Source organism: Trachypithecus francoisi, unplaced genomic scaffold (assembly GCF_009764315.1).
Source record: "Trachypithecus francoisi isolate TF-2019V2 unplaced genomic scaffold, Tfra_2.0 Lachesis_group0, whole genome shotgun sequence".
NCBI lineage: Eukaryota > Metazoa > Chordata > Mammalia > Primates > Cercopithecidae > Trachypithecus > Trachypithecus francoisi.
Genome location: NW_022681453.1, coordinates 137,664,798 through 137,689,248, shown reverse-complemented (window position 1 = coordinate 137,689,248; position 24,451 = coordinate 137,664,798). Strand labels below are relative to the sequence as shown.

The 24,451-nt window shown below is 43.8% G+C and overlaps 1 protein-coding gene, 1 long non-coding RNA gene and 1 pseudogene across 3 annotated transcripts in view; 2 read left to right on the top strand and 1 right to left on the bottom strand.

Annotated features, from left to right (window-relative positions):
- The first annotated feature begins 9,717 nt into the window (after window positions 1-9,717).
- Window positions 9,718-10,298, top strand: LOC117083923 (annotated as a pseudogene).
- A 10,644-nt stretch (window positions 10,299-20,942) lies between these two features.
- EIF1B (eukaryotic translation initiation factor 1B) lies at window positions 20,943-23,838 on the bottom strand. The gene is made up of 4 exons (XM_033212117.1): window positions 23,366-23,838; window positions 22,294-22,457; window positions 21,779-21,880; window positions 20,943-21,381 (listed from the first exon to the last, which is right to left on the bottom strand). The coding sequence occupies exons 1-4, from the start codon at window positions 23,394-23,396 to the stop codon at window positions 21,337-21,339; spliced, it is 342 nt and encodes a 113-aa protein (XP_033068008.1). The 5' UTR covers window positions 23,397-23,838; the 3' UTR covers window positions 20,943-21,336.
- LOC117083922 overlaps window positions 23,655-24,451 on the top strand; it is a 73,352-nt gene continuing 72,555 nt past the window's right edge. For both annotated transcript variants that reach the window (XR_004437254.1, XR_004437253.1), the window contains exon 1: window positions 23,655-24,031. This is a non-coding gene — a long non-coding RNA (uncharacterized LOC117083922). The remainder of the gene's footprint in view (window positions 24,032-24,451) is intronic.

Below are 24,451 nucleotides of genomic sequence, written 5' to 3'. Positions count from 1 at the left end.
TTGATGAGCGTTTTGCTCCCACCTATTCAGAGATAACCACCATAAACAGATGAATATTTATTTATGCAGGCATCTTCTGCGTTTGTTATGATGAAATTTTGGGGCTTTATTTTTTAAACAAAATGATGTCATGCCAGACATACTTCTTCAAAACTAGCGTTTTTAGTGTTCCACATGGATTTCTTCTTGGCCCTCTTCTCTATACATTCCTACAGAAACTCATTCATTCATAGCTTTAAAAATATTCTGTGGGCTGATACCGCCTGAATTTATGTCTTCTCTGAGCTCCAGATTTACACATCCAACTACTTGCTTGACATCTCTGATTGGATGTCTCTTAGGCAGTTAAAACTTAACATGTTCAGGGCAGGTGTGATGTCTCATGCCTGTAATCCCAGCACTTTGGGAGGCTGAGGTGGGAGGAATACTTGAGCCCAGGATTTTAATACCAGTTGAGCAGCATAGTGAGACCCTGTCTCTATTAAAAAAAAAAAAAATTCAACGTGTTCAAATGGAATTCTCGTTCCCACTCCTCAATCCTGTCTTTCTACCCCAGCCTCCCTCATTTTAATAATGTCACTCCCAGCCACCCAATTTCTAAAGATCAAATCCTGGAAGTCATCTTTTCCTTGCCACTTATGGCCAACACAACAGCAAGTCCTGTTAGTTCTATCTCCAAGCCAGCTTCTTGTCCACCCACTTCTCTGCCTCTTTACCACCATCATTCCACCTGTACCACTGCAGTAGCCTCTCATTGGCCTTTTCGCCTCTGCTCTTGCTTCCTGTACATTCCTCTCTCTCTGATGAACAGCCATAATCAGCGTCTTAGAATAAATCCAATTGTTCTGCTCCCATGCTTGGAACTCATCAATGCCCTCCAATAGCATTCATGCGTCTTGCCATGGTCTGTGAGGCCCTGTCTAATTGGCCTGCGTCTCACCTTCACTCCTCTCATGACAACCTACCTCCCCATCTTGTGCTCCGATCACACAGGTCCACTACTTTCTCATGGGAAGACTTTGTGCTTGCCAAGCCCTCCTGAAGCTTGCCACCTCCCACTCTTTGCCTGCCTAAATCCTTTTCAGTTCTCATTGATTTACCCTTCGCCTGTTGTTTCAAAATTTTCAGTGTTATAAACAATAGTGCATTGAACATCTGAATGCATTCAATTTTGTCCCATGGCTTGACTGTTTCCTTGGCATAAATTCCCAGAAGTGGAATTGCTAGAGGGAAGGGAATTCTTATGTTCAATTTTGGTGTGCACATAATTGTAATGTCTTTGTGATCCTGCTGATTTTCCTCCCTATATTCATCCTCCCAGGAGAAGGAGACCCCAGATGAGGGTTTCAGTGCATGTGGTTTCCTGTTGCCAAGCAGGAAGCCCCACTCTCTGCCTTCCAGGAGTGCAGATACCCCTTGGATGGAAGCCTGGAGGCCCCTCCAGGCCTGCCCACAGTCCTCTGAGTTAAGGTCTGTTTGGTAACTGGTCTTCCCCACTTTCTCCTTCTTCCATCTTTCACCAAAGTGTTGGAGCTATCTTTCTAGGCTGCCTTTGGCCCCATCTTTATGATAGATAACAGAAAAATGCTGCTGTTTCAGACAGACAGAGAGTACCTTTCTCTAGTTTCCAGAATGAAGGCAGGTTTTTCCATATTTTTATATTCTGTAGGCCAGTGTTTCAAACATGCCTGATCTCAAGAATCCTTCTGAGCACTTGTTAAAAATGTAAACCCCTCTTCTCCACAGAGATTCGAGTTCAGGATCTGGGAGATGACAGGTCTCAAGAGTTCGTGTTTTTCACAGTGTCCTGGTAATTTTAATGAAGTTGTAGAAGTTTAGAAGGAAGTTTAGAAAATGATTCCACAGGTCATTTCCATGAGGAACTAGAAGTAGCTCCAGGTGTTCAACTCTAGTATTCACATTGCCATTTTATGCGTAAGTCTCACATTTCCTAAAAAGAATAACCAAGCACTTTCTATGGCAAGGCATTGAATTTGATGCCATACACATCATCTAATTTTGTGCTGAGAATAGTCATTGTGTCCTAGGCACAATTATCCTTAAGTTGCTGCTGAGAAAACTGAGGCTGTGAGAGACTGGCTGGCGTTGGCCTGATCAGGCCATAAAGCTTGAAAGTGGTGGAGCCGGAATCTGAATCCAGGGCTTCTGATTCTGAGTCCTGGCGTGGCAGGCCAGGTCTCACTAACAGCTGAACAGGCAAGCCTCCATGACAACTGTTTCGGCACTGACTGAGTGGTTAGGTTAAATATTAAAGTGGATAGAGCCAGTCTCCTTATACAAAGGCTGGAATGTAACAAAGCCCACCAAGAGTTTGGCCTAGGCCTTTCCTGGGCCTTGAAGCATGACATGATATTGAAGGAATTCTTAACAGGACCCATGTAGGATTAAACAAGTTTTACTGGGGGTCTGAAGAAACTCCCCAGACCTCCACAAACAAGTTTTACTGGGCGGGGGGGTGGGGGTGGGGGGCGTGGTCTAAAGGAACTCCTCAAACCTCCATGATTTAGCAGGAGACAAGATCAGGGTAATCACCCCGCATCTGGACCCATCTAGATTAAGTAAATTTACTGAGGCTCCAGAGAAAGGTCTTCAAAACTCAGACCTTAATTATAGTAGAAGAAGTTAACCACTTAGATGGTGAACTTTAGATGAATGCATACTTACATATAGACATATAGCTTAGAAGGTATATAAGAAATGGAAATCTTTGTAATTTTAAGTTGGTCTGGCTACAGAAATAAACTCTCTTCTTACCCAGTTCATCTGCAGCTCATTACTAGGTCTTGAGAATAAGCAGCCTGACCCTCGGTTTGATCCGGGAATGCTGGGGCATCTCTGAAGCAACCACATTGATGCCTGTCATTATGCCACTCTGCACTGCCATGAACCTCTGCTCCTCAGAATGTGGCTGGCAAACCTAGATGGCCAATATCCCCTGGAAGCTCGTTAAAAATGCAGAGCCTTGGGCCACTCCAGGCCTCCTGAGTCAGAATCTGCATTTTATTTTCTTCCTTTCCTTTCCTTTCCTTTCCTTCCTTCCTTTTCCTTTCTTTTCCTTTCCTTTTCCTTTCCTTTCCTTTCTTTCCTTTCCTTCCTTTCCTTTTTTCCTTTTCCTTTCCTTTTCCTTTCCTTTCCTTTCCTTTCCTTTCCTTTCCTTTCCTTTCCTTTCCTTTTCCTTTCCTTTCTTTCCTTTTTTTTCCTTTCCTTTCCTTTTTTTTCCTTTCCTTTCTTCCTTTCCTTTTCCTTTCCTTCCTTTCCTTTCCTTTTTCCTTTCCTTTCCTTTTTTCCTTTTTTTTCCTTTCCTTCCTTTCCTTTCCTTTCCTTTCCTTTCCTTTCCTTTCCTTTCCTTTCCTTCCTTTCCTTCCTTTCCTTTCCTTTCCTTTCCTTTCTTTCCTTTCCTTTCCTTTCCTTTCCTTTCCTTTTCCTTTCCTTTCCTTTCCTTTCCTTTCCTTCCTTTTTCCTTTCTTTCCTTTCCTTTCCTTTCCGTTCCTTTCCTTTCCTTCCTTTCCTTTCCTTTCCTTTCCTTTCTTCCTTTCCTTTCCTTTCCTTTCCTTTTCTTTTCTTATACGGAGTCTCACTCTGTCGCCCTGGCTGGAGTGCAGTAGCGCGATCTCGGCTCACTGCAACCTCTGCCTCCCGGGTTCAAGCGATTCTCCTGCCTCAGCCTTCCGAGTAGCTGGGACGACGGGCAAGCACCACCACGCCCAGCTAATTTTTTTTGTACTTTTAGCAGAGACGGGGTTTCACCACGTTGGCCAGAATGGTCTTGATTTCTTGACCTCGTGATCCGCCCGCCTCAGCCTCCCAAAGTGTTGGCATTACAGGCGTGAGCCACCACACCCGGCCAGAATCTGTATTTTAATAAACTTGCCTGGTAACTCTCATTCATATTAAAGGAAAAGAAGCCCTCAGGAGGCTGCAGAGGGATTGGAGTTCAGGTCACTTAAGAGAGAGAGAGAAGGGGAATGAGTGTGTATGTGTGTGTGTGTGTGCGTGCTTGTGCACACAGAGATATGTGTAGCTTGGAAAGGTCTAAGAGTTCAGAGGCACCATGTCCTCCCTTAGATAACATCACTTCCACATCCTATTTGTTGGACAAGCGTTCCCAACTAAAGGCTAAGATTTTTAGCTCTTGAAATTGAGTTATGTGCAGACTGCTCGTTTGTGATCCAAAATGTCAGCCAAGAGACTGCACCAAGAGAAACCTCTCCAGGGAATGGCTGAGGAGCTTTCGCAATCATAGGGATACAGGAAAGCAAGTGCTTCATCCTCCTGGGAGGTCTCTAGACTTCTGGAATGAGAGGTCCCCTGAGGGTGCATTGCCAGACATTTCTCTGCATCTTTAAAACCAAAGTGTTTGTTTGTTATGTTTTTTCTTGAGTGCCCAGAGAATCTGAGAGTTTAGCTAGTATCATATAACCTCTCAACTCTTCTGACGTTGGGCCTTTTCTCTGAAACAAACTCAAAGACAAGCAAGCGAATTAGATGACTACAGTATACAAAACAGAAAGGTTAGACCTAAATGGGTCAATAGCACCCTCTCTTGGCCATGTGTGAGTACTGCATCTACCAGTTTTCAACTAGTACAAAATACACCTGTGGATTTGTAGTTAACAAAAGCAGAGTAAAAATATCCCTGCCACACTGTGAGGCATAGAAACACCCAAGATAATGAGAAAGTGGAAAGGAAATGCTGTCTTCAAGGAAATCAGTTAACACCTGATTATATCCACGTGCACTATTTGAATTAGTTTTGCCACAAGCAGTGAAAACAAGTGAGGTTGAGGAGGATGCCAAGGGCAGTGCATATTTCTGAAGGCTTTGAGCAGGGCAAGAGACCACAGAGCTCCCCAAGGAGTGGAGGACACCTTATTGAACAGGCATTAGAAAATGGTTGTATGTGGGATGGGCGCGGTGGCTCACACCTGTAATCCCAGCACTTTGGGAGGCCGAGATGGGTGGATCACGAGGTCAGGAGATCGAGACCATCCTGGCTAACACGGTGAAACCCCGTCTCTACTAAAAATACAAAAAATTAGCCGGGCGTGGTGGCAGGTGCCTGTAGTCCCAGCTACTCGGGAGGCTAAGGCAGGAGAATGGCGTGAACCCAGGAGGTGGAGCTTGCAGTGAGCCGAGATTGCGCCCCTGCACTTCAGCCTGGGCGACAGAAAAAAAAAAAAGAAAAAGAAAAAATGTTTGTATGTGAATGTTAACAAAAATACTAAATATCAAAATCTGTGGGCTGCGCAAGGGAAACTTACATCCTTAAGTGCTTACAATCGAAAAGAAGTTAAAAGTTAATGGGCTAAGCAACTATCTTGAGAAGTTACAAAAAGAATATGCAAAGAAAGGAGGAGGAAGAAAACTCATAAGGGAAGAAATTAATAAAACAGAAAATAAGCATCTAATAGGAAGAATCACTAAAGCTAGAAGTTGGTTTTTTGAAAAGATGAAAGAATAAAACTGATAAGCCTCTGGCAACACTGATCAAGAAAAAAAAAAAAAAAGAGAAAAGGTGTCCCCCTAAAAATAACAAAAAGGAGCTACAAAGGGTTAGTCCCAGAGTTCCACAGCTCTGCTTGTAAAAAGACAATTGAAATTCCACATTAGATGGCAAACCTTTCACATTTTCACATCCTTTTCCTTTTTGATTTCCATAAAGATAGCATGACCAATGTTTTCTTCCTTAACAGGTAATAATGAAAAGCTAACATTTGTTAAATGCATATTATGTGCAAAGCACTATGCGATGAAATCCCCAGAATGAGTCCCTGAGGCTATCATCATCATGTCCACTTTATAGATATGGAAACAGAGGCTTGGAAGATATATCTCCACTTTATATATATGGAAATTGAGATATCCCTCAGTTTGTTAAACATCAACAAACTGAGGCTTGTTGATTTCTAATATGGCACAGCTAGAAATCAATGGCACCAGGATTTTGACTGGGCAATCAGGGCTTAGAACGTCTCCTGGTCACAGGAGCTGACAGCAGAGCCAGGACAGAATCTAGGCCTTTTAATAAAAAGTCCTCATGGCACCAACACTGCCTGTGCCAAAAAGGCAATTCTGAATGATGTTTTTATTTTTTTTTTCTCCCTCTCTAAATTGAACAGGGATGCGTTTTGCCACTCTGGAATCTGTGGAGGCAATTTTGGTCCTTAGACGCAGGCACTAGCATGGCCCTGACCACCTGGGGAAAATATCCAAGGACCTTAAGGCCAACAGGCCTCTAACTCAGGTCTCTCTCTGGACTGCTTTGGAAATGTCTCTCTAAATAGGCTTTTGTCCACTGCTCCTGGGCTAACCTACTTTCAGGGGCTTCACATTAAAACCTGAGGCCGGCCGGGCGCGGTGGCTCAAGCCTGTAATCCCAGCACTTTGGGAAGCCGAGACGGGCGGAGGTCAGGAGATCGAGACCATCCTGGCTAACATGGTGAAACCCCGTCTCTACTAAAAATACAAAAAAAAACTAGCCGGGCGAGGTGGTGGGCGCCTGTAGTCCCAGCTACTCGGGAGGCTGAGGCAGGAGAATGGCGTGAACCCGGGAGGCGGAGCTTGCAGTGAGCTGAGATCTGGCCACTGCACTCCAGTCCGGGCGACAGAGCGAGACTCCGCCTCAAAAAAAAAAAAAAAAACCTGAGGCCAACTATGGTGCTGCAAATACTATTTTAATTGGAATGAGCTGCTTAATCAAAAGTTCTTGGTTCAGTGTATGGTTCCTTCAAGTGCCACAATTCCTGTGTTACATTAAATCCAGGGTCAGCAAACTGTGGACCTCAGACTAAATCTGTCCTACCTATTGTTTTAATACGGCCCAAAAAGTATAGTTAACTATAGTTAAGAAAGAAATTTTCCCCCATTTAAAAATCGTTGGTGAAAAAAATCAAAAGGTGAGTAGTATTTTGTGACATCTGAAAATTATATAAAATTGCAATTTTAGTGTCTATAAATAAAGTTTTATTAAAACACAGCCACATCCATTCATTTATATACTCTACAGCAGCTTCTTGCTTCAATGGCAGAGTTGAGCAGTTGCAGCAGAGATCATACAACCTGTGAGCCTAAAATATTTACTATTAATATTTATAGAAAAAGTTTGGCCGGGCGCGGTGGCTCAAGCCTGTAATCCCAGCACTTTGGGAGGCCGAGACAGGCAGATCACGAGGTCAGGAGATCAAGACCATCCTGGCTGGCACGGTGAAACCCCGTCTCTACTAAAAATACAAAAACTAGCCGGGCGAGGTGGCGGGCGCCTGTAGTCTCAGCTACTCGGGAGGCTGAGGCAGGAGAATGGTGTGAACCCGGGAGGCGGAGCTTGCAGTGAGCTGAGATCTGGCCACTGCACTCCAGTCCGGGCGACAGAGCGAGACTCCGCCTCAAAAAAATAAATAAATAAGTAAAAATAAAAAAAAAATAAAAAAATAAAAAGTTTGTGTTAAAGTATCATTATAGAACTTTATTTTATTTTTTCCCTTTCCAACTTTTATTTTGGATTCAGGGGTATAAGTGCAGGTTTGTGACCTGGGTATATTGCGTGATGCTGAAGTTTGGGGTCCAAATAATTCTGTCACTCAGATGTTGAGCATAGTACCCAACAGTTAGTTTTTTGACCCTTGCCCTCCTCCTTTCTTCCCTACTCTGATAGTCCCCAGTGTCTATTGCTGCCATCATTATGCCATGAGTACCTGACGTTTAGCTCCCAATTATAAGTGAGAACATGTGGTATTTGGTTTTCTGTTCCTGCTTTAATTTTTCTTAGGATAATGGCCTCCAGCTGCATCCATGTTGTTGCAAAGGACATGATTTCGTTCTTTTATATATAGTATTCCATGGTGTATATATGCCACATTTTCTTTATTCAGTCCACTGTTGATGGGCACCTAGGTTGATTCCATGACTTTGCTATTGTGAATAGTGCTGCAGTGAACATGTGAGTGCACGTGTCTTTTTGGTAGAATGATTTGCTTGTTTTTGGATGAATATACAGTAATGGGATTGCTGAGTCGAATGGTGGTTCTGTTTTAAATCTCCAAACTGCTTTCCACAGTGGCTGAACTAATTTACATTCCCACCAGCAGTATTATAAGTGTTCCCTTTTCTCCTCAGCCTCACCAACATCTGTTGTTTTTTGACTTTTTAATAATGACCATTGTGATTGCTCCTGGATGGTATCTCATTGTGGTTTTGATTTGAATTTCTCTTCTGATTAGTGACGATGAGCATTTTGTCATGTTTGCTGGCTGTTTGTATGTCATCTTTGAAAAGTGTCTTCTCATATCTTTTGCCCATTTTTTAATGCAGTTCTTTGTTTTCTTTTGTGTGTGTTTAATTGTTTAAGTTTCTTATAGATTCTGGATATTAGACTTTTGTTGGATGCATAGTTTGCAAATATTTTCTCCCATTCTGTAGGTTGTCTTGTCTGTTTACTCTGCTGACAGTTTCCTCTGCTGTGCAGAAGCTCTTTAATTACCTCTCATTTGTCAATTTTTTTTGGTCACAATTGCTTTTGAGGACTTTGTCATAAATTCTTTCCTAAGGCCCATGCCCAGAGTGGTATTTCCTAGGCTTTCTTCTAGGATTCTTATACTAATTTAGATTTAATAGAAACCCATAGCAAGAAAAAGAAGAAGAAGAAAGCATTTTCAAAATAAATGTTGTTTATGTTTACATATTTTTAAATTCTCTTTCTCTTCTCTCTTTTCCTAACAGAGGAAAACCCAATCATTGTGAGACTGCAAACACCCGGGCAGCTTACTTGGGTTTTATCGTGGAGTTGCTCTGCTCTCAGGCATTTGGGGAGAAGGACTCTGGCTCAGGCTGGGATTTTAGGAGCCAGGTTGAGTGACAAAGTGGGCTGGGTAGTTTATAGTGTTGGTATAAAGATGAGATTGGGATACCATGAGCTGGGAAGATGGCTAGGACATTCAGTCACCCCTGATTCAAGACCTCCTGACAAGGTTCCTGAGAAAAACCTATGTACAGGACACAGCCTCAGTTGAGAGGCAAAATGATACTTTGTAACTAGCTGAACTGGAAGAGACATAGACAAGCCAAAACAATCTTGGAAAAGAACAAAGTTAGAGGACTCACATTCCCAATTTCAAACTCACTACAAAGCTGCAGTAATTAAGACAGTGTGGTTTTGGCATAAAGATACATAAACAGATCAATGGAACAGAATTGTGAGTCCAGAAATAAACTCTCATCTATGGCCAACTGATTTTCAATAAGGGTGCCAGGATGATTCAACGGGCGAAAGACTAGTCTTTTTAACAAATGGTGCTGGAATAACTGGTTATCTACATGTACAAGCATGAATTTGGATTCCTACCTTATGCCAATACACAGAAGTTAACTGAGACTGGACCAAAGACTTAAATGTGAGACCTAAAACTACACATTCCTAGAAGAAAACATGAGAATGAGGAATGACTGCTAATGGGTACAACGTTTCTTTGTGGGGGTGATGAAAATATTCTACAACCGATTGTAGTGATGTTGTGCCACTTTGGGAATATACTAAAACCACACTGAACTGTACACTTTAAATAGCTGAATTTTTTGCTATGTGAATTATATCTCAACAAAGCTGTTTAAAAAGACCTTGTGGCAGTGGCCTGGAGGGATCTGGGTCTGAGGGACCATGATCAGCCTGATACTTTTCTGTGAGGCGTGGTGGCTTGGGCAGTGGGAGAAAAAGCCATCTGGGCCCTCTGCACAGTGCTGGATGCCATTGGTCAGATGTGGCTGCCTGTAATGAGGACTTGGAATGAGTGCCACTATGGGGTTCTAACTGGCCTTAATAAAGCAGACGCTGCTGCCAAGCATGAGGAGGCCTCGGTAAAGATCTGGAGGTGCTCCTATGATGTCTCATCACCTATGATGGAGCCCAACCACCCCTTCTAAGGCAACACCAGTGAGAAGAGCAAGTATGCAGCTCTCACTAAAGATCAGCTACCCTCCTGTGAAAGTCTGAAGGACACTACTGCCATAGCTCTGCTCTTTTGGAAAGAAGAAATAGTTTCCTGGATCGAGGAGGGGAAATGGGTACTGATTGCAGCTGATGGCAACAGCCTTTGGGGCATTGTTGAGCATCTGGAGGGTCTCTCTGAAGAGGCTGTCATGGAGCTGGACCTGCCAACTGGTATTCCCATTGTCTACATATTGAACAAGAACTTGAAGCCCACCAAGCCCATGTAGATCCTGGGGGGATGAAGAGACTGTGTAAAGCCATGGAAGCTATGGTTGTTGGGAGCAAGGTCAAGAAATAAAGGCCAGCAGGCAGATTACTGTCCCAAGGAATGCCATCTCTGCCTATCCTTTCCTCTGCACTTCTGCATATGTCACATTGACCACTTCATAGTCATTTTTTTTTTTTTTTTGAGAAGGGGTCTCACTGTGTCAGCCAGTCTGGAGTGCAGTGTCACAGTCTCAACTGACTGCAACCTCTGCCTCCCATGTTCACGTGATCCTCCTGCTTCAGTTTCCCGAGTGGCTGGGACAATAGGAATATGGCATCATGCCCAGCTAATCTTTGTATTTTTAGTAGAGATGAGGTTATACCATGTTGGCCAGGCTGGTCTTGAACTCCTGACCTCAGGTGATCCACCTATCTCAGCCTCCCAAAGTGCTGGGATTACAGGCATGAGCCAGCGTGCCCAGCCATAGTCATCTTAAGTTGTAGCTGCAGATGGGGACCAATGGCTTCCATTTTCCTTTCAGCCATTTTATCTCCTACACCCACTCCCTTCATACAACTGGATTGGAATAGCGCCTCTGGGGCATGGGTTCTCAGTCCACACTGAGGGAAGGCTCCTCTTAGCCAAGAGAGTTCAGAGGTAGTAACTCTGGTTTTTGCCAGGGCTATGTTTACTAGGGACCAGCTTGAGAAGGGGAGAGGGAGGAACCATGCTAAGGCATGACCAATGAAGAAGCAAGAAGCAATGAAGCAAGAGCACCTATTTGACCCCAGGAGCCAGTCCTGTACCCTTCTGTGGTTAGGTCACTTACTTGGGTGGTGGGGTTAGTCATTTCAGTGGAAGATAAATGTAACTTACATAGGAATGTTAAAAAAAATCAACTATTTCCTCCTTGATGCCAGAGAAGTTGGCTTTAGAAGGTTGGGATCAATCCTCAATTAAGTTTATATGTTGCATTTACAAAATTTTGTTTGTTTGTTTGTTTGTTTTTGAGACAGAGTCTTGCTCGTCGCCCAGGCTGGAGTGCAGTGGCAAGATATCGGCTCGCTGCAAGCTCCGCCTCCCGGGTTCACACCATTCTCCTGCCTCAGCCTCCCTAGTAGCTGGGACTACAGGCGCCCGCCACCACGCCCAGCTAATTTTGTGTATTTTTATAGAGATGGGGTTTCACCGTGTTAGCCAGGATGGTCTCGATCTCCTGACCTTGTGATCTACCCGCCTCGGCCTCCCAAAGTGCTGGGATTACAGGTGTGAGCCACTGCACCTGGCTACAAAATTTTTTATATATAATATCTATATATAAAATACAGATATAATATATATAATCTTTATCTATATAAAATATAGATATTATGTATAAGTAAATGCAACACATATGTGCATATATATATGTTTGTAAAAGTAAATGCAACACATAAACTTAACACATAATTCAACACATAAACTTAAATTTTGTCTATATATGTATATGTGTGTGCATATATTGTGTGTATGTGTATATATATACACACACACTATATATACACACTATACACACACACACACACACATACACACAAACACTTTGGAGTTCCTAGTGGCACTTGAAATAGTTAGTCCCATGTATGGTCATCAGAAAGTAAGCCATTCCTCACACCAACATAGGATATGCCTTTTGGCTTCTAAGGGTAGAAGTGCATTCTGCTATATATTTTAGAATCCCTCCCCTGCCTTGTTTTGTGGCAGTGAAACGCCTCTTGAGCACGTCCAAGTGTGTCTTTCACTGTGCCTGATTTCTTAATCATGTTCTAGTTGCTTTGCCCTATCACATGGTCCCAGTATTCTTTTTCAGAATAACTGTACTACATTTTTTTTCTAGTTTAGTATAGTAAAGGAGTGATATGCAATAAAAAAGTCAAGATGATAAATTTTATGTTATGTATATTTTACCATATTATTTTTTCAGAGACAGGGTGTCACTCTGTCACCCAGGCTGGAGTGCAGTGGTGTGATAATAGCTTAACTGCAGTTTCAAACCCCTGGGCTCAAGTAATCCTCCTGCCCCAGCTTCCCAATATCTGGGACTACAGGTGTGTGACACTACGCTTGGCTAATTTTTAAAATATTTTGTAGAGATGGGGTCTTGCTTTGTTTCCCAGGCTGGCCTAGAACTCCTGGCTATAAGCCATCTTCTTTCCTCTGCTTTCCAAAGCACTGGGATTACAGGTGTGAGCCACTGCACCCAGCTTATTTTACCAATTAAAGAACCCTTATTTTTTGTCCCAGTCATAACATATCTTTCTAGGTTTCTTTGATTACCTTTACAGTTTTGCCTTTCACAATTAGGTCTTTAATCCATCTGTAATCCACTAGTGTTTGTGGTATGGAGTAGGGACCCAACTTTTTCTTCATTGAGCCAAATTTCCTAACACCTTCAACTAAATAATCCATCCTTTTCCCCATGGATACTTCTTGCGTGTGTAGAATGATTGTGATAAGATAACTAACTCTCACCCAGCATCTGGGCAAGCTAGGCCACTGGGAAAATGTCAGCAAAGGGCAAAGGGGCCTAGACCCCAAGTCTTTCCAAGGCCCTGGTAGCATATGTCCTTGCCAGGCATTCATTTTTCCAGCTCCCTTTCTCCCGGAACTGAACTCCCTTCTTCTTCCCCTACTCCAGGGGAGAAGCATGAAAGAAAGAGTAAGGAGGTGGCTTACCAGAAATAATTACGTTCAAGCAATCCTATTACAAAAATCTAGCCTCTTCCCATTTCAGAGATGTACAAGCTCCAAATGTCTTCAAAATGGAAAATGACACACAGATATGTTACGTTTAATAGATAAGACTGGAATTTCCCAAAGTGTGAGTGGTGGTCACAGGGAGGGAGATTTACTCATTTGTACAATAGGTTTGAGCACCTATTGTATTTCAGACCCTGATCTAAACTGGGGTGGGAGGTCCAAAGATATCTTAAGTTGGGTTCCCCTAGAAGGCTATGATAAGGATGTAAGTGCTAGTAGTTTATTTGGGAGGTGATCTCAGAAAGCATAGGTAGAGAGGTATGGGAAAATGAGACAGAGAAGGGAAGGTAAGGGAGCCAATAAATGGTACTTTATTGACAGTTTACTGTTATCGGCAACTGAGGTCCAATCTTGCTGGGAAATCCTGGGAGTCAGTGTAGACCATGCTTCCATGCTTTTCTTACCTGAGGGTAAGTGAGCTGGGATACTTACATAGCAATTTCCACCTGCCATTGATTGAAGGTTGCTAGTGTGAGGGGTGCAGGGGCAGGTGTTAACTCCCTAGTATTTCCAGCTGGGATACTTATATAGTAATTTCCATCTGCCACTGATTGAAGGTTGCTAGTGTGAGGGGTGCAGGGGGCAGGTGTTAACTCCCTAGTATTTCCATCCTGTCCCAATCTCAAGTATTTCCCTCCCTTGCATGCTCCTGTGGGCAGGGAATGCCCTCAAGCAATGCTTGCAGTTGGACACAGATGCTTGCAGTTGGAGCATCCAGGGCACATCTGTGGGAAAGGTGAGTGCTAAGGGATATGGGTGAGGCACTGACAGCATCTCCTACGAGTATCTCTAGTACACCTTACATGTTAGTGGTAAGGAGATGCAAGGTAAACTAGCAAAACAATGAGCAAGATGTTGTTAAATAAAGATAAATATTATAAAGAAAACAAAATACAGGGTGCTGTGTTAGGGATGGGTGGTGAGGGGTTTATTTAGATTGGGTGGTCAGAGATAGGCTCCTTCAGATGAGGTTTGAACTGAAATTGAGGGACAAGAAGGGAGATGGGGAGCAGGGCAGAGTATTCCGGACCAACCGAATGAACATGGAGTGCAAATGCTTTAAGGTTGAAGACCAGTGGGTCTGGTCATGTGTGTAGTGGAGAGTCAGAGAGTAGATGGTGAGAACAAGGGATAGGCAGGGAACAGGTGATGTGGCATCCTGTAAGCCACTGTAATATGTTTGGTTCATGTTAAGTACAATGAGAAGCCTTCAGAAGATTTTGTGCAGAGAACTGATATAATCTCACTTGAATTTTAGAGAAAACTCAGGCTTCTGTGTTGTGAATGAATTCAAGAAGACCAGCTGGAGAGCTACTGTAGTAATCCAGGTGCAAAACAATGGTGCTTGTCAGGTGTATTAGTCAGGAATTGGGGTAGGGGAAAGGATGGATATGATACATTTTGCAAGTAGAAACAGTAAGACCCCATTAGATCGGATGGGGTAGAGGCAGTAAAGGAAGGGAAGATTCAAAGATAAAGTTTTAAGTTTGAGCAATTCTATGGATGGCAGTGCCATTTACTTAGATGAGGCCAATGGGGGAAAGAGTTTGGGGGTAAAGAAGCAGGCTCTTTCTTTGTTTGCTGAAGGGAATGTGAGATCAATGGTTTTCTTTTCTTCTATTTGAAAGACTGGCAGTACTAGATAATGTTTCCATCTGATGAAAATGATCCAGTAGAGAGGAAGAACTGATGATTCAGAAGAAAGGAGGTAATTACAGTGGTAATTTATGGAGAAGAGGAGATGGCACCCATGACACAAATGGAGGGATTTGTTTTGATGGGTGGAGCAAATGTACTTCATGCCTCGTATGGGAAAGAGGACAGAGTATGCAACACTGCCTCCAAAGGGTAGACTTGGAGGTGGGAAAATGAAGATGGTCAAATATCTCAATGACGGATAAGACAAAGCCTTCACCTTGCTCAGTGGAGAATGGAGGAGGGACTGGTAAAGGGAAAGGAAGAAAGAAAAGCCATCTTTCCCCCTGCCCCCCCACTCCCCGCCCCCGCCAGCTATCTCCAGGTGTTATGTGCTGTTGTGGAGCAGTCAGATGGTTAGGTTGAACAAGGATTGGACTGGGGTTTTGTCAAATGAATTAAAAAAAAAAAAAAAAGGAGAAAGGATCAAGGGGAGATGATATTTGCAAGGGGTGTGATTGTGATGGTAAGCCAGGGAATCTATGCTGGGTCATGATGTCTCTGAAGAGAATTATATGAGCTGATGCATGTAGAATTCTCAGAGCTGGACCTACAATGTAAGTGTTGGAAAGGAATTAGCTATTTTTATTAATGCAAGAGAAGTGAGAAAATGAGGGGCAATGCTTGATAACAATGTAAAAAGGCCCAAAGGATCTGCTGTTAAAGAGATAGTAAGTTTTCTAAAGTGATACCTCTTAACACCTCTTCTGGGGATCTCTAATCAGGGGCCCATCTGGTGATGCTGCTGTTGATTCCTGTGGGACCAGATCCCTAGAGCACCATTTCCAGGTTACTACTGAGCTCTCATTTGCCCTCCCCTACCTGTGCAGGTGAGATCTGCCAGAGGCTCTGCAAGTGAGTACGTTCCTAATGATTAGTTTTCCAAATGAGTCCTGTTCTGGGTTCTTCAGATCTACTGGAATGGCATCATGTATTGTGGCATTGAGGGGTTTTAAGGAATCCTGACACTGCTTTTCCCAGACAAAAGTCTTTAGGCAACCTTGTAAGTGAAAGGCATATTAACTTGTGTATTGGCCTAAGACAGAGGTTTAGACTGACAGCACTGAATATTTAGGGTATGTGTATCCAAATTCCAGATTGTGTTTCTCAACAAGCAACAATTTAGGAGCCTTGACTGTTTTCTAGCTTAATCATTCATTCCCTGAAGGCTATAAACAGAAGTCTCTGTTTACATTTAAATTCCTGCTAACAACACCATAGTAGATAGCAGCTGAGGTACTTTATATATCCCCAGGGCAAGACCATGAAAACATTGTTGTCTCTCCCAGGTAAAAAAAAATTGCAATTGATGTATATGAATTATAATAATAAATGATTGGCTAGATTAATTTCTGGATCACAGTTGAGTGATGACAAAATCAAACCTGTCAGCTGGTGCTTTCATGATGATTGCAACTTAAACCTTCATAATGTATGTAAACTGCCAGGAGTCTCCCAGTTGTTTAAGTGGCCACAAGGGGGTGATAAAGGACTGCATACTTGCAGGAATCAGCCCCTTTCAATTTCTTCTGTAATCGCATCATTCACCGGGTACCCTGTATTTCATTACAACATACTTCATCTACCAAGTGGGCTGTTACTGGTTCCCATTCAGTGTGTCTGGCCACTCATTTACTATTCTTCATGATGCTAGTATTGGGCTAAGCTTTTCTGTGTTTTTTTAACAAGTCAATGGCAGTGATGCACTAAGAGTGGATGTTTATGATCAGGGAGTGGGTGGAGGTGGGCCTTTTCTTTCTTTTTCTTTTTTTTTCTTAATTTTAATTTTGAGACAGAGTCTTGCTCTGTCACCCAGGCTGGGTGCAGTGATGTGATCTCGGCTCACTACAACCTCCGCCTCCCTGGTTTAACTGATTCTCTTGCCTCAGCTTCCCGAGTGTGCCACCATGCCTGGCTAATTTTTGTATTTCTAATAGAAAAATTACAGTTGGCTCACACCTGTAATCTCAGCATTTTGGAAGGCTGAAGCAGGCGGATCACCTGAGGTCGGGAGTTCGAGATCAGCCTGACCAACATGGGGAAACCCCATCTCTACTAAAAACACAAAATTAGATGGGCATGGTGGCGCATGCCTGTAATCCCAGCTACTCAGGAGGCTGAGGCAGGAGAATCGCTTGAACCTGGGAGGCAGAAGTTGTGGTGACCTGAGATCGCGCCATTGCACTCCAGTCTGGGCAACAAGAGTGAAACTCTGTCTCAAAAATAAATAAATAAATAGATAGATAGATACATAGATAGATAGATAGATAAAATAAAAACATTTTTAAAAAGTTCTATCTCCACTCTCCAGACAGTATGTTGTTCCTTGCTCAGTGGACTCGGGAGGTGGGGTCTGGGGTCCTGGTAAGAGTGGGTAAAGGACACATGGAGACAAACTCTGGGATTAAAGCTAGCCTCCTTCTGGACCATTCTATAGACCCGAGGCCCTTCAAAACCTTCTAGGCTAGTAACAGGGAGCTGCAGTTGAAGTACAGCATGAGGCTTGAGATCAATTAGATTCCCTGTGGGGGCTTTAAACTTCTTTTAGTGCCTTGAATGAATGGCGCCCTTCTATATGTTATTGCTTTTTGCATGAAAAATGCCTGTAGGCTGTTCACTAGTTTGAGATGAAGGCACCTAGATCCAGCATCATGCAGCATCAGGGCCCTCAGTTCACAGGGTGCAGAGTTATCTACATACCACAGCAGATCTACTGTTACCCGTGGTAGGTTCAAAATCAGACTGATGACTTACCAGGTGAGCCACCTGACCCACAATGGCATCCTTACAAGCCAATGCTGAGTTTAAATTGCCATTTCAGTTTTTCTTTTTTTTTTGAAATGGAGTTTTGCTCTTGTTGCCCAGGCTGGAGTGCAAGGGCGTGATCTCGGCTCACCACAACCTCTGCCTCCAGGGTTCAAGTGATTCTCCTGCCTCAGCCTCCTGAGTAGCTGGGATTACAGGCATGCACCATCACACCCAGCTAATTTTGTATTTTTAGTACAGGTGGGGCTTCTCCATGTTGGTCAGGCTGGTCTTGAACTCCCGACCTCAGGTGATTCACCTGCCTTGGCCCCCCAAAGTGCTGCGATTACAGGTGTGAGCCACCGTGCCCAGTCTTAAATTGCCATTTTATGTTCTCTTGTGTAGCTCAGAGAATCCCTAAAGTCATCTAACACAATGATGCTGGGTAAGGAACATTGGAGGAGTCTGGCATTCCCTCCTCTCATCAGTATTAATTCCCCTCTGAATGGTTTTCCAGGAGGAAATAAATATAGCCTATTCCTCTGATTTATGATTTTTTTCCATGCTTCATTATCTAGATAAAAAGGAGTTAAGTGCCTACATGACTACGTGAAGAGTGTTCAATGCTGAGGCCTCCTGATATAATTTTGCTCCTGCTTAATTCTAGCTGATTCACTTGGCCCTTTGATCCCAGACAAGCACAATGTCACCTGGCTACCTCTTGCTTGTCAAGTCATCACAGTCTACAACTGAGGACTCCCTTGGATTTAGTTACAGCAGGATCATGCCTTTGTTTCTCTCCCAAATGGACCTCTGGCTTGGTAAGCAGAGTCCTCAGAAACCCAGTGCAACTGGTGTGTGGAGGTGGTCGAATGAGGTTGCCTTTTCCCAAGCTGTCATTACCCATTCCATTAGGTGGAGCCGGGCTGGTGGCACACACATGGCACACAGAAGCCTGCATTACCACTCCGCATTTCTCAAGTTATTTTGGTTAACTGCCATCATGACTGGCATTAGAACTGTCCCTTCCATATGATCAGAGCCACCCCGTTTCTAGAATGGTTAAAAGAACAGTTCCTGTTACTCAAGTTCCTAAGCAGGTTGATCAGACTGCTTCTGTGGGGTTTCCTCCGCCTCAGGTGAGCCAGGACTGAAAGGCAGAGGACATTGCTGCTGGCAGCACTTTACTCCAGGCTATGATGCAACCAAAGGTCTTAACTTCCTAATGGTGTCTTCCAGTGTAAAAGTCTAGGGATAAACCTATTTGTCTTCTACTTGGTATTATGCATTGTGCACCCTGAAGTATAAACCACTAAAGAAACTGCAGATCAAGACCTTCTAACATGGAGGACAGAGAGATATGCAGTTTGGCTACTGCCAATTTGCTGCATCTCTAAGACATGTTATCTTTCCTCCACAGTTACACAATGCCTCCTAGTCTCTTTCTTGCTCTAAAGATTGGGACTGCCACACAAGTTCAAAGTCCAATCAGGTGTCTGGAACTCATAGGCTGAAGGGAAGAGAATCAGGAAAGGTGCTCTTCATGAAATCCAGAGTTTTCCTCAAGCCTTTTAATCCCACCCACTTTGGACTGACACAGGAAGTGATTACTACAGAGCTTGTTTGTCTATGGGTCCCAGGATGAGGGCTGCTTTCTTTCCCATCTAATATAAATTCTTTTCTTGGCACTAGCTCAGCTCTCAGCAGATGTATTTATTTAGGCTGCACTTGAATGTGGCTGTTAATATAAACTTCTGCTTTACTATTTCCATAGCACCCCTCAACAGGGTGCTATTATACAATATTACAGATGAAAAAGTAGGAGGTTCTTAATAACTTGGAAAACTCTCCCAAACCTCTTGATCTTCATCAAACTATACTGATGTTTTCCAGAAATGAGCTTATCAAATTTGGGTCTATATTCTGGTGTATACCTCTTAATAGTCTGTCTTACTGTATTGGAGGAAGGATGAGGTGAGAAAATCACAAACCTATTTATTAGTTACTGTCTTTAAGGGGCAACTTTGTGGGGGCTGCTTTTGTTTTCCCAAACACCAGTATCACTAAAATACAGGCAAGGGCTCATTAGGGCTCACTGGCCCCAAAATAAGACTTTTTTCCCCCATACCATCCTTATCCAACTGTAGTAAGCTAAAAAGCTTGCCCTTGTAGATGCATTTCTTTGCAGTGGCTAAATGGTTTTAGTGGCATGGCTCGTACAACCAAGTAAATAACTACTACTTAATAGAAAGGAGCCTGGAACTGAAGATGAGCTGCAGAAATCTTTTTTTTTTTTTTTGAGACGGAGTCTCGCTGTGTCGCCCAAGCTGGAGTGCAGTGGCCAGATCTCAGCTCACTGCAAGCTCCGCCTCCCGGGTTCACGCCATTCTCCTGCCTCAGCCTCCCGAGTAGCTGGGACTACAGGCGCCTGCCACCTCGCCCGGCTAGTTTTTTGTACTTTTTAGTAGAGACGGGGTTTCACCGTGTTAGCCAGGATGGTCTCGATCTCCTGACCTCGTGATCCGCCCGCCTTGGCCTCCCAAAGTGCTGGGATTACAGGCTTGAGCCACCGCGCCCGGCCAGAAATCTCTTAATTAAGAACTGCAAATTATATGTATTTTTAAGAGACAGAGTCTTGCTCTATTGCCCAGGCTGGAGTGCAGTGGTTCCACCTTGGCTCACTGCAACCTCCACCCTCTAGTTTCAAGAGATTCTGATGCCTCAGCCTCAGGCAGCTGGGACTACAGCTGCGCACCAGCTAATTTTTTGCATTTTTAGTAGACATGGAGTTTCACCATATTGGCCTGGCTGGTCTCAAACTCCCAGCCTCAAGTGGTCTGCCCGCCTTGGCCTCCCAAAGTGCTGGGATTATAGGCATGAAACACCGTGGCTGGTCATTATTTCTTACACCACTACCACCCCTCGTCATTGTCATCTGTGGCTCTGGTTCCCTTTGCTGAAACACATACCAAAACCATGAATGTAGGGAAAGAAATTTCCTGGCTGGAATCTCTGGGCTGACACCCTGTCACTTTCTAACACTCTTGGGAAATTAACCTGAGGCCAAATGTTTTCCATCTGTAAGACAGTGCTACCATCAACCTACACTTGCAGGGAAGTGCCTGTGACTAAATATACTTTATGTCACAAGACTATTACAGTATCTGGTACTTAGGGATAGATTTATGTTGGCAACTCAGTAACAACTGATAAGAACACAGAAGAGAACTCTATGTGCTAATATTGTTAAACTTCATACTCTTTAGCAACATTTAATACTACAATCTGATAAATTCTTTGACAACTTTCACTTGCTTTGCCATGAATAGTGGCTCTGGCTGAATTTCTACTCCTGCTTCTATTCTTAAATCAGTAAATGAAAACCAGAAGCTACATATAACGAAGGTTCCCCTCTAAGCGCTGGGTATAACAGCTGAAGCTAATCCGAAGGGATAGCTGCAGAAGGAGAACTCCAATTAAGAAAGACAAAACGTGTATTTTACTTGCTTCGATTTGGGAGCATAATTGCTCACAAGGATTCATAGACTTTTTTTTTATTGTTAAGCTGCAACGTACATGGTTTAATACAACAACAAAAAACGTTTAATCAAGTGAAACGTAATAAACTGAACAATAAACACTCAAAACATTTTCCATTGGAAACATGTAAAGACAAATATGAGGTTTTGTTACCATCTTACTGCAATTTTCTTATGTGTTACTAGCCTACATACCCCATGTTTTCTGTAATCATGCAGATGTGAATGCAAGTTTGAATGATTAAATAAATGAAAAGTCCGTTTACTGCAGGCAATCATTTCACAAGGCAGCCAAACCGAGTTTAGAGAACAAAACTATTCAAGAAATTCTCCACGTATTTAGGTTCATTTTAGAATCCATGAACCTTAAGCTGTTCCTCCTTGACAATGCCAACCTGTAAAATAAAATTTAATTTAGCAAAATAACTCTGAGAAATATATAAATTCATTAAGAAAACATGGGAGAGTAATTAAAAAGAATCACTATCAACAGCTTATTGCAACACTGTTGTCTGTGGCATGCACTGCTGATAGCCAACAATTAAACACGTATTTGAATACTTTACATACCAAGAAATATCGTGTGTATGTATATACAGAAATGATCAGAATACTCTAATGACAAAATAAACCTGACAGAGGTCTTTACTTTCCAAGTAAGTACCATGTCTTTATTTCACCTAATTTCCTTCATTCGTATGATTTTTACTTAGTAGAAAACAAATCATGTTGCTTTTAAATACGATTTTAAAAGCAATCTCAAGGTTACACACAAAGCACCCAATCACTCACCTCCAAGAGAAACTGGCAAATGTTTTTTCTTTGGTCACCTTGAAGCTGAATAACCTCTCCGTATTCAGGATGTTCAATCACAGTACCATTACAGGCAAATTTCTGGAAAAGTGCATAAATATACAACAAAATTTAGTCAACTAACATGAGGTTTTATTTCACCATAAGAACAGAATTAACCATTTCAGTAAGCTAGATCATATTTAGAGAAACAGATTTTGTCTTCTATAATCCACAATCCTTCCAATTTAATTTGTAAACAAGGAAATGATTTTATGTGTAACATCAAGAACTAAATATTTCACATTTAAGTTTATTTGAAAGCCACGCGAATCTTCTTTTAAAATGAGAGACCACACTGGGAGAATAACTAAATATTTACATGTTAATTACAAACATGAGAACAGCTTTCTTGGTCTAGTAATTTTCATCCACGCTGATATAAAGGTGTGAATTATAATCCAGTTCAGACGTGTGCATCAGTAACTCTAATCCTTTCTTCCTAATCCTTTTACCTTTTTGAAAGCTTTCACAAGTTTCTTTTTGTCATAATCATCTGCAATGCCCTGAACAGTAGTCAGTGTCTTTCTGCCGTTCCGTTGCTGGATTCTTATATGAATGTAATCCTCAGTCCCTGCCGGGAGTAAGTCGTCACCCTTAGTTGCATCAGCAAAGGGGTCTGCAAACGGATACAAAAAATATCCAAAGTAGAAAAATTTTTTAGGAAGTACTTTCCACAAATACATTATACTACCAATCCTGACAGCCATCAATGAAGGTTCTAGTGTCTTTGCTGTTTCTGCCGGTAGGAATGGAGATGGGGGTGGAGTATTAATAAAACCCCCAAGGTACTCTCACAAAAAGAGAAACATTTGGACAGCTATGTCCATTGTAGAAAAACGCTGTTACAGATGTTATCGTTGAATATGGTCCTCTAACGAGAAAAAGGAGACTTAGAAAACCTTAATATTGCAGCTGCTATAAAAATGTGCGTCATCTCGATTACATTCTGATGAAAACATAAACATTCGAATATGCCCACCCTAATCATTTAACCGTAACTGTGCCTTGCCAAAAAAAAGTAGATTAGCTATATATCAAGAGGCGTAATTTTACAAATTGCTACGCAAGCAGAGAAGACTGAACCACTGGCCAGTGACAGATCAGAGGCCTGCATCCGCATCTTTCCCTAAGTGCCCCCAGGGGCTGCCAGAGAACGGGCGCCGATTCGTAATTCTCCTGGCCCGGCATCCCCTTTGCAAGTAGCAGGGCCGCTCTAAGAGTTCACGAAATAGGGTCGCTAAGGTTTCAAGGGGCAGAAGTGGAGGTGAGAGCCGGGTCAAGGACGGGGCAGGGGGTGGCGCATGGCCCGCGGCCGGTGCTCCGAGAGGAGGGCTCGGAGTCCGGCGCTGTCCTCGGGGAGGGGGTCGCCAGGGGCCCCGTCGCCATTTTCTGGGCGCCGAGACAAAGCCCCACTAGGGGTGCGGGGAGGGCAGAAAGGGGGCCCCTAGGGGCGGTGATCCAGGCGGGCAGCAGGCCCGGAGGCGCGCGGGGCAAGGGAGGGAGGCGGCGGCGACGGGATCTTACCGAAAGATTGGAGGTTCTGGATAGTGGACATGCGATACTAGTGTGAGGCCGGTGAGGGGATAAAATTCCTGCGGGGCCCGCCCGGATCACCGTGTCAGGAGGCTGTAGTGGCGAGAAAAGGGAAATAAATAAGGAAACGCTTCGCCCTGGGGTTGGGATTAGGCTGGAGTGGCGGCGGCGGAAGCCGGGAGGAGGCAGGAAGAGGCGAAGGAGGAGGCGGAGGAAGAGGCGGCGGCGACGGTTGCGAGGACGCGAGAGAAGAGGCGGCGCTGCGGCTTCTCCCACAAAATGGCCGATGGAGACTATTTAGCCGCGCCCGCCGCCCCTCCCACGTGACCCTCCCGCGCGGGGCATCCTGGGACTTGTAGTTTTCCGGAGGCAGCGGAGACCTGAAAACCGGAGGCTGGGGGGCTGCGGAGACCGCAATTCCAGTCACGGAGTGCGCCCTCTAGCGCCGGGCGGAAGACCCGGGAAGTGTTCAAGCGGCCGCAGAGCTGCGCAGAGTTCGCAAGTCTGGGGCTGTTTTCCCAGCGAGCTCGTAGGCGACGACAATCAAGGGACTCAAGCGTCCCTCTTGACTCCCCTTCTCTCGCCGTGCAGTGGCGGCGCCGAGGGGCCGACGCTCAGGGCTAATCTCTATCAGTCACCCTCGAGGCCCCGGGTAATGTAAGTAAAATCGGGGTGCAGGAACAAAACAAGTCCTCTTGCTCCGGCTTTCAACTCATTGGCCCCCCCCCCAGCCCTACCTGCATTGAAATTCCAACCCCAGTTGCAGGAGCGGTGTTAGTCTCAACCATGGTTGGAGATGGGAGCCTCTCCTTCCAGGATTGGACAGACCTCTTATTCCCTAGCATAGTGGATTTCAGACTCCAGCGTGTGTGTCTGGAGGGCTTGAGAAAACACTGATAGACCCCAGAATTTCTGTTCAGGAAGTCTAGGGTGTGAGCTGAAAATCCGCAATTCTCATAAGCTCCTTGGTGACGCTGATCCTGCCTGCTGGTCTGGAATCAGGCTTGAGAATCACTGCCCAGCTTCATCATGGGCCTGGCATCTAGTGGGGGCCAACCAGGTGTGTGAACAGAACAT